The sequence below is a fragment of the Hemicordylus capensis genome, chromosome 4, assembly GCF_027244095.1.
Source record: "Hemicordylus capensis ecotype Gifberg chromosome 4, rHemCap1.1.pri, whole genome shotgun sequence".
Classification (NCBI taxonomy): Eukaryota; Metazoa; Chordata; class Lepidosauria; order Squamata; family Cordylidae; genus Hemicordylus; species Hemicordylus capensis.
Window position 1 is genome coordinate 169,103,662 of NC_069660.1, and position 10,612 is coordinate 169,114,273.

At 47.7% G+C, this 10,612-nt stretch overlaps 1 protein-coding gene across 7 annotated transcripts in view; it reads right to left on the reverse strand.

The window, feature by feature from the left end:
* Positions 1 to 10,113, reverse strand: part of PCDH1 (protocadherin 1) — a 184,033-nt gene extending 173,920 nt beyond the window's left edge. For 2 of the 7 annotated variants that reach the window (XM_053245337.1, XM_053245340.1), the window contains exon 1: positions 7,674 to 7,692. Coding sequence is in view for 4 of the 7 variants with exons in the window: in XM_053245333.1 (XP_053101308.1) it covers positions 7,674 to 8,085 (412 nt within the window). In the remaining 3 variants the exon portion in view is untranslated. Of the gene's footprint in view, positions 1 to 7,146; positions 7,510 to 7,673; positions 8,333 to 8,366; positions 8,482 to 8,610; positions 8,978 to 9,606 lie in introns of those variants that run through there. The other 5 variants (XM_053245334.1, XM_053245336.1, XM_053245338.1 and 2 more) reach the window with 5 other exon arrangements.
* Positions 10,114 to 10,612: the final 499 nt, after the last annotated feature.

Consider the following 10,612-nt stretch of genomic DNA (forward strand, 5'->3'; position numbering starts at 1 on the left):
TAAGGCAGTACAGGACCAGGACAACATGGAGCATCTTTGCCAGACACACCATCCTCCCCATCTTGATTTGAGCCTCAAAGACCAAGGAAAAGTGTGGGTACATGGAAGACAAGTTCTAAGTGAGCATAATTTGTGACATCACATAACATCATTACTGATCATGTGGCACAAATGATAAAGCATCAGACTTAGGTTCCAATTTCCTGGCTTTGTGAAACTTTTGAGCCAGAATGAGATAGCCTTAACTCTGATCTTTAACTGGCAGGTTTTTCACTATTAAATAGATGTGTCTTTCAGATTTAAAAAAGCAATCAGAGATGTTTAGACTCTTATCCTGACAGAGAGAGCATTCCAAAGCCTTGGAATCTGCTGCAAATCAAGTGCTCCAGCTTGTCCCTGCATATAACATATTCCTATGTAAATGTGATGTGTTGTATGTTTGCCTGTGTCATGCTCCTACACATTGCTGTGTGTGGTGACTGTTGTGTGTGACATTATGCTGCATGTATTTGTGTTGCATGTGGAGTACTGCTACATGTCATTGCATGTGGTGTTGTGCCACATGATGCTGTGTGTGTCTACATGTGGTATACCCACTGCATCTTGATGCACATCATGGCATGCAACATGCTGCTGTGTTTTTGTGTGTGTTGCATCCTATTATGTGTTGCTGCATTGGATTGTGTGAGATGCTGCTGTGTGTAGCTGAATGTATTTGCCTGTGGCATATAACTCCAAGTTATACTCTCAGTTTGTGTGCGGAGTGTTCCTGTGCATGTTTGTGCATGATGTGTTGTTGCATCTTGCTTTACATTCCCATCCTATATAATAAAAACCTAAGGTACCTGCGTCTGTGTCTCTTGCGGGTGTTCTGTGCATGCATGGTGCAGAGGTGGCGGCCGCGGGGAGGCCAGAGGTGGCGGCGGCGGCGGGCCCGGCCCGGCCGCGGGGAGGCCAGAAGTGGCGGCGGCGGGCCTGCTTGAGGCACAGATGCTCTGTGCCCGGGCCCACTAGTGTTTCATATTGCTCCATGTGTTTGTACTTGGTGCAATTCTGCATGCTTCTGTGCGTGCGTGTGTGTGTGGTTTGCGACTATCCATGCACGAAGCTGCTGCTGCTGCTTCGTGTGTGGGAGGGGTTTCTTCTGAGTGTGTATATTTGTGTTTTCCACTGCTGTTTCATGTTTGTGGGTGCATGTCACAGAGAGAGAGAGAGAGAACTTGCTTTGCGATAACAGCAAACTACATTTCAGGGCTGTCATAAGCCACTATCTCAGCTTTAGCATCCCCATATACTTGGTACACATTTTGAACTACTGAACTATGCAGATAATAAGAACAGGAATAACTGGCAAAGTAAAAAATGGCCTACCTTATAAGGCTGATATAAAGATGATTTTATATGTGTGCTTAAAAGATTTATATCCCATACCTTCAGAGTCCTAGGATGACTTACAAAATTAAAAATCAACAATTAAAAAAACCAGCCAGCAATCAACCACATACCTAAAAACTCAGATATAAAAACAGAGATTACTGATATAATAAGGCTGTTCACATAAGGCATCACCATCGCATGGTACATTGTGGGATGCAAGAGGTTGCAGCCTGCTTTCCTCCTGCACCACTCTCAGAGCAGTCACACGCTGGTCATGTGGGTGTGTGGCACTTCTAAGCCCAAGAGCAGAATGGATCATGTGAGGGAAGGCAGGGCGGTCCTTGCCTTCCCCCCACCCCTCCCCTGGCCAGGTAAGCCAAGGTAATGTGAACGACCTTAATATGTGTTAAGTGCTCTCAATATTTTAAGGGACAATATAAAAGCTTGATATTATAGACAAATGAGAAGATTACTTCCCCCATGAGAGGGCTTATATAATTTATGCATGTTTAATCAGGTCTCAACATGTTCATTGAGGCTTACTCTCAGAAAAGTGTGCACAGAATTTCAGCTTCAATGCATTTCCTTTTTAAAAAAAATCAAGGAAATTCTAGGATTTTAAAAATAAAGGAAGAGTTAACACATATAGAAGTTCACTCGTGCACTAATAATCATGGAAAATATAAGCTTCTTAACATCCACACCATGTAAGCAGTAAAACATTCTATAGTCTCACTGTGCTCATTTAGCTTTCATTCACCTCCATTTTCCTTGATATTTCAGCTCCAATAATCATCTGCAAGTTCATAGAACTCTAAACTTTAGGACAGTATGTGGGCAACTCTAGACATTGATCCTCTACTTTCCCTACATGCTTCCATATTGGTTAGGGGGAAATGATCTACATCAGTAGTGACAGGCAGAGACAAAGTTGATAGGTGAAGAATGCAGAAAGGGACAGGCGACTGGGGGCAGAGAGGCAATCGGCCATATGTGCATTTCACTATAAGGCAACAGACAGGCCAATGAGAGAAAGGAGATGAAGAGACTTGCATTTATTCATTTTATTTAGACTATGTGAGTATCACTTTTCAGTTTAAAACTCTTCTGAGGGCTCATATATTTAAAACAAAATAACAAATGCAATAAAATGCAACATTTAAAACCAAAGAAATCATTTATGACTAAACTGTGGGACAGGTTTTTTCAATAGGCTGGTTTCATGTAAAACAAATTAATTAAATCATAAGAATTTACAAGCAGAGCAGATCAAGTCTGATGTCCTAAGAAGCTTGAATAGTTTGCTGGTTTTACCTTTACAAGATTGTGCTGTGCAGCTTAACGTAAGTATGCAAGAGGTTGGTTGTCAGAATTAAGAGTTAAGAATTTAAAAGCAGATCTTTTTATTAAAATTTGACATAATATTGGCCCCAGCTTCAATGTTGCCCCACCTTCAGAGAAAGAAGAGGATTGGAGCTAAAAGATCAAAGGAAAGTAAGGGTGCATGGAGGCTAAGATGTAAGTGAGCAAATACAGAACACCTGTTTACATGGTGTGGAAGTTAAGGCATGTGATTTACAATTTCTGTGATTTTTTTTCTGCATGAAAAAAATGACTAGGGCAACTGACCCTATCCAACTCCAGGACAGCATCCCTTCAGGGCTGTGGCTAGTGTCTACCATGTATTTCTTTTTAGATTGTGAGCTTAAGGACAGGAAACCATCTTCTCATTATTTTTCTATGTAGAGAGAACTTCTGATGGCTTTTTTTGGTTGAAACGCGGTATATATATAAATGAAATAATGAAACAGTAAGTGCCTCAACTCTTCTCTTAAACCAGAGGGGTTTTTGTTTGTTTTCAATCCTAGGCTATATTAATTGGTTGAGTTTCCCCAGGTCATCATGCAGCTCTGCTGGCCAGTTTTAGAGTTTTGTGTTGGAATCTTTGATCAGTAGTAACTCAGACATAGACTTGTATTTCTATATACAGATTATCCCAGTGAATGGCTAATGGGGTGCAGTAGGTAACTGTGCCCCCCCCGCCCATCATAATTTTGTACCTGGCTCTACCTTTCCCAGCCACTATTTTGCACCTGGCCCCAGTTGGTAGATCATGTAGTTCAGGTAAAAACAAGTCTGTCTAACTCTGGAGGCAGTAGAAGGCAAGCGAGCAGCAAGGGCATAAAAGAGATCCGACATCTGAAAGGAAAGCAAGAAGGCCTCTCTCAACTATAAAATATTCTGGCATACAATAACGCTTTTCATTTAGCAACATGCATCCACAAAACACTTTGTATTTTATACTTCCAAAACAGCCCAATTCTGGGGCAAGAACTCTGTTAAATACAGAGGTCACTTAGTAACATTTAAACAGCAAAAAACAAGAAAATGGAATAGTGAGCAAGTCCTGCCCTGAACAGCCAGCCAGCAGTCATTTTAACTGCACCCTGCAATATGGAGTAGTAAAAGGAATTGATATACTACTACCAACTGAAAGACCAGCAAATGTGAAAATAAAGGCAGCTATGCTTTCATTAGAATTTGTCACATTAAGATTTCATGGGATAAACACAATATCAATGCATGTCATAATGTAATTACGTGTGACTCTATCCGTGTTGTCTGACCAAAGATAGCTGCATCATGAGGCAAAGTGGGGCAACTGATTCCAACAGCAGATTCTGGGCAGCATGGTGATGCTCTTGCACAACTCTTGCTCACTTCAAGGGGGCCAACAGATTGGGCATTTTCTGCCTCAAGCACCATCATGTGCTGGGCCACCCCAGTGCCGTCTACTACTACAGATACCTATATACTGCTTTTCAACAAAGTTCCTAAAATGGTTTACATAGAGAAATAAATAATAAATGAATAAGACGAATTCCTGTCCCCAAAGGGCTCACAATCTGAAAAGAATGATAAGACAGACACCAGCAACAGCCCGTGGAGGGATGCTATGCTGGTGATGGATAGGGCCAGTTGCTCTCCCCCTGCTAAATAAAGATAATCACCACTTTTAAAATGTGCCTCTTTGCTCAGTTAGCAGGGTTCCCAGGATTGGCTACAGTGTGAGCCAAACTGAATCTCTCTCTTTTCCTGGAAATTCACACATACAGCCTAACCAAATTAAACTCAAAAGATCACAATCATCATATCATTAGGAAGATGAACACAATCATCTAAGTTGTAACTTCCAGTGCTATGGATGTTTGTCATCTCTTTGTGCTGTTTGTGGATGTCCACTCACAACAGATCAATTTAAATATTTGTGCTTATGCTTATATCCATGCTGGACATGTGTAATTAGGTTTAAGAATATATAGATAGATGTAGCTTAAAGGTAAAGTTGTGCTGTCGAGTTGGTGTCATCTCCTGGCAACCACAGAGCCATGTGGTTTTCTTTGGTAGAGTACAGGAGAGGTTTACCATTGCCATCTCCTGCGCAGTATGAGATGATGCCTTTCCTCACTTTCCTATGTCGCTGCTGCCGTTGTCTGGGAAACATACCAGCAGGGATTCGAACCAGAAACCTCTTGCTCCCTAGGCGAGTTACTTCTCCACTGTTCATGCTACAATATACAAATTGCGGTGAAAATTTCCATACTGTGCATGATGGCTTCTGCACTGCATCTGCCCTTGAAATACACATTAGTACTCAGTTTACACATATGGATAAAGTAATACATACATATCAATACACTAATCAATTCATGTTCCTTTATGGTGTATGCAGACACCCATTATATGCCCAGGCCTCTGCAGTGTACTGTACCTGCAGGTGTTCAACCAAACACTGATTCAACATAAACCTCCAAGCTGTTTTCCATTTCCTTTCTGCAGTGCATTTCTTATTCCAACGGTTCCTGCTATCTTTTATGCCACCGTTTATCAATTGCTTTTAATTGTTTTTTGTTGCTAGCTATCCTGAAAACTTTGCTGATAGGATGGGGTACAATTTTTAATAAGTAAGTAGTATGGTCTTAGAGAACCTACCATTATCCACAGGAAGGGGAGATGTACAAGAGGCTGAAATTCTCAGGTATTTTGGACTGACAATCTAGTGTCACACCCTACTTAAGCTCCTTCTGGAACGCTGTTATGCCAAAAGGTCTCTCCCAGAGGTGCTTTCTAGCCAGGCTGTTTGTGCAGGTCTTTAACCCAGTTGATTTGTTTCAATACTGACCTCCTTCTAATGACTACCTTACACTCTTTCAAAAACCCTAATGAAAGTAGCCATTACCCTTGCACAGTTTCTTCCGCTTCTTATAACTGGTTCAGCAAGACCACTCTCCAGCTCATGCAAGTCTAAACACATTAGTGCACACACAAATATTCAACAAGGCTTGAGGCCTCCTGGCTCCAATTCTTGATTATTGCCACAAGCTATTCTGCCGGGGGCGGGGGCGGTCATACCTAGCATATAATTTTAAATTACATGTGTGATAACACATCTGCCTTAAGGCATCACAGATAGCAATGCAGATTTTATGGTAAGACCTCTTCTGAAAGGCCCTGGCAATCATACTCAACTCCTAACTCCCCAACCAAAGCATCAAACATGAATCTTACTAGAAGGTGCTAGAAGACAAAGGTATACATCAGCAGCGAATATCATACAGTCCTCAAGGAACGGGCTAAAAAGATCTCCAACCAGCAATATACACACCGCAAGATGTCAGGAAACACAAATGAGAACTAGGAAATTATCTGGTTGTGTTATGCACAATCCTAACCCAGTTCATGTCGTGACAATGGAGCTGAATGATAGAAACCTATTCTTGTCTCAAATATTGAAGTGTTAGAATGAGGGGGGTTTCTTCTAAATAATGATCTGCCAGATAAAGCATTCTCAGTAAGAAGTACCCTGTGTACCTTTTAGCTAGTACCTCTTCATTTCCCCAAGGCTAGCAAGCTAGGAACTTGCAGCAACCACAAATGGGTAGTGAGAAATCAACCATACATAGCCTCTACATCCAAAGCATACAATAGCCAGCTGTAGAAAAGATTTTAGCAAAGTCCTCTCCTACAGGTATTCACAAGGGCAGCTCCCGAGGGGGAGCATGGGGGACAAGTGTTCCCTAGACAATGGCTTGTCCCCCCATTTTTGTTTCAGACATAAATATGGGTTACACCTCACTCACCCATAAATGCACTTTGTCCCTGCTGTGCCTCCGCCCCCCCGCCCCCCTTTCCCCCCTGGTGCCGCCAGCTCACTGTAACAATTATATCATCTGAATCAATTGAATGGGGAAGGTTAAGAGAAAATTGCAACACATAATTCAGCACTAAAACACACACAGCTTTTTTGCCCAGCAATCAAAGCTACATGCTTCCTCTCAGTGTGTACATACTACACCCTTCACTCGCAGGGACATTCTCATCCATCCATCATGTGTCCTCAACAGGTACACTTATACATCTCCATCACCATATTTTTCCAGCATGCTCCTCCCCTAGGGTTATCGACAGGGCACCTCTGCACCTTGCCTGTCTTTCCTCCCCCCCCCCATATTTCATATGTTCATTCTGCACTTATGCATCTGTGTTGCCTAGAACATGCAGCAAACAAGAGTTCTCACCAGAAATGCACACCAAAGCTTGCACTTCCGACCTCCAACCACACATATACACTTCCTTTACACACTGAACATAAGAGTTTACATCAAACCTAAGCAGACATGTCCTCTGTTACCTCTACACAAACCACATCTACATTAACCATGTTCCTTTTGCCCTCATTCACAGACGTTCATGCACACTCAGGCTTACCGAGTTTAGCTCCTATAATGCATCTCTCATGTAAAAGACCTCCATCCTTCTCTGTTGGCTTCCTTCCATACCCCGCAAAGCGCTCATGCCAGGTATATCTCCATGGGAGGCTTCTATACATCCAAACATGCTACAAGGGAGTGCATCTTTTTACACATGTGACTAGTCCCAGAACAGCTGTGCTTTAAAAGCCGATCGGCCTGTCCTTGGGCTCTGGACAGGTAGAAAATGCAACGCACTCTTAACTACACTCCGGCCACCACCCGCACGAAGAGACGGCGCTCTTGCACTTCTAATTCATATGCTCAGCAACTCACGCTAACAGCACAAACCGCGCGCGCGCACACACAAGCAAAGCATAGCTAGCCAGGCTTGCTGCTCGTGTCTCCGCCCACCCTCGCCTAGTTGCACGCTCAAAACACACGCATTCCCAAAAAGCATTTGCACGATTTCACGGTGTTCTGGCCCACGCTTGAAAAGTCTGGGGTGCGGGGAGAGACGCAGGGCATCTCGGAGTCGCTACCTACCAAGACAATCTCCTGTTCCGATGGGGGGGGGGGGGACACATAAACGATACCGAGCTCCTTCCCGCCCCGGCACCCAACAAGTGGCAGGAAGCGATATCCTGCCATGTCTCTCCTTTAATGGCAACAGCCCAACATTTAATGTTATTTCCTGGAGGGGGACATACATACTCCGTGTGTGTATGTGTGTGCATATAATGATTCCACTATTAGAAGGAGACAGGCGTAGATTGGAGCCTCCTTCCTTCCCCTGTCCCCGCGCCACGGCTTTCCTATGCGCGGATCGAACTGCTTTGGTGGATAACGAGCCGAAACCGCGGCATAAAGGGAAGAGGGTGGGGGTCGAGAAGCGCGCAAAGCCCTCGCCCCTTCTCCCTCCACGGGTGACTCCCTTTAATATCAGGGGCACTCCCATCTCCTTTTAGCCCACACAGAGCAGATGTGGGGAGATTCACGGAGCCCTTGACGATTTCCCTTTTCGAAATAAGGGGCGGGGGGCAGCAGCTGACCCAATGCCTCAAATTTGCTCCGGGGAGAGCAGCAGCCGAGTAGCTGCAGCTCAGGGGTGGGGTGGCAACTAGATGCGGTTAGAAGAACCCAACCACAATCTGGTACTAGCTCCCAACAAGCCTACTCGTAACCATCATCTATCCATCCCCGGGCTATTGCTGCCGCCGCCGCTGCCGCCACCACCACCTCGAAGCTTCTTTGCTCCACGATCAGCTCAGCCCCTGTTCGGTTTCGTGCCTTCCTCTCCTTCCCCCAGCATCCTCAGCATCAACTCGGCGCCGCTTCCTTCCCTCCTGCCCGGTGGATGACTGACTCCCGCATTCCGACACACAGGGCAGCAGAGATGCGCCCTCAATACCAACATCCATCCTCCCCACATCCATTCCGCCTGCCCGACTCCAGCCTGCATGCAGCGGCAGATTCTCCTTACTTAGTGGTGGCCAGGATGGAAGAGCCCGAGGCTTTTTCCAAGCGCGGCGCTCATCTCCGGGCATCTTCTCCAGCCTCCTCCCGGCTTTTCTCCCCAGCAGCGCTGGGATCAGCTTGCCGCCTTTGCTCTTCGCCACTGGTGCTGCCGCGGTTTCGACTCGTTATCCACCAAAGCAGTCACCACCAAAAAGACAAACCAACCAACGAGGGGAGCGGGGAGCCCCCCCTCCCGGTCTCTCGCGCCCCCCCAGCCGCCGGAGCCCGGCTAAGACACTGCTCCTACTCGAAGCGCGCGCCGTGGCTGGCTTGGCGGGTGCCGCTAGGCAAGCAGCCCCGCTAGGTGGGCGGCTTGGCTGTGTCCGAGCCGAAGCTTGTCTCTCGGTGTGTGTGAGAAGAAGGATGTGCAGGAGAAGCGCAGCCCAGGGACTGCGGCCCCCCCGCGCCTCTCCCTCCTCTCTCCTCCCCCCCGGCCTGCCTCCTCCTCCTCCTCTCGCTGCTGCCTCCTCGCCGCTGCCAGAGGAGAGGTGGAGCTCCGGCTCCTTATCAGATCCTGCGGCCAGCCGACGCGGCTGCTCGCTGGGGCTTCAGGAGCGGCAGCGGCGACCCAACCAGCCTTGGCAGCTTGAGCAGCTGCCCGCCTGTTACGCCGAGCGGCCCGGCCCGGCAGTGGTCTCCCCAGTCGTCCTTTCCTCTCCACTACCCCTAGCAGGGCCACCAATGGCCGGACCCTCCCCAAATGGCCGGCCCAGGCACTACCGGCTGGGATTTTGCTGCGGAGCGAGCATCGGAAGCTCCCCGCGAAATGCCCGGAACTGGGAGGCAAAGAAGCAGCCCCTGCAATGAGGTCGGCGTGGCCGCAGGGAGCGCGCACCGGTTTCTCCTGCATCTCTTTCCAGCCCGGCTTACCCAGCGCTCGCCGCGGTCCCTGGGAGAGAGTCGCCATGCTGCGTCTCTCTCGCTCTGTGCCCCCCCTTTGGCTTCGCGGCCATTTACTTGCCTGGGGAATCAGCAGACCCGCGTTTCTTGGCTCTTCTCCCGTTGAGCAAACCGCAGCAGCCGGAAAATGGGTTAGCGAGTGCTGCGATTTTCCTCCCTGGCCAGAGGCGGAAAAGTTGTTCCCTTCCGCCGCTGCCCAAGCCACGAGGGACTGCGCGCTTGCACAGCACCCACCGGCGCGAAGCTGGCAGCTGCGGCAGGAGTCCTGCTTTGCTCTTTGCTCTGCACGCTCTAGCGCGGCAGGCACCCGAAGCATCCGGCACTGCCGCTAGAGGCACGCTAGGCCTGCTGCTAAAACCGCTAGTGCGGCTTGCTTGGGGGAGGACAGCGAGGCCTGTCTTCAGTCACTCCAGTCCGAGGTCTCCTGCGGCCCGGTGGCCCCCCTCCCATGTGAGGGCCCCTCATCATGTGACTCAGGCTGACCTTGGCAAACCCTGCCCCCGGGCCAACTAGGCATTTTTTTAAAAAAATTCCACTCCCTCCCACTCTCTGTTGGCTCCTGGTTCCGGTGAGTCACACACTTGTCTCTTATTGCACCTGCCGAGGAGGGGTGGGGCCGGGGCCGAGTACGAGCACCTGCAAATTCCCCTGCCCTTCCCATTTGCAGTCACTTCACCAGCCCCTTGGGCTTTTCACAATACCGAGGAGACGGTTCTTAGCCCCGTAGGAAAGCCAGAACCGCTTACATGAAGTGTGGAGCAGCTTTTGCTGCTCATCCAGGCTAGCTATGTGTGCACAGATGCTCATCTCCAGTGAAGAAGCAACGCGCAGCAAATAGAGAACCAGGAAGGAATCAGCTTCTGGGAGGCAGCTTTAGGAGTGATATAGCTTCAGCCATAGCTCTCATGAGAGCCTCCTAATCGTTGTCACTTTGGGGTGGAGATGCCAGGGTCCTCCAAAGCACCCTGGGCATCTTATGTTCATAATTGCACGTTCCCACATATGGGAAAGGGCATGGATATCTGGATCCTCTGTACCTTTAAGGAGCAAGGCAGCTCTTAGCCAGT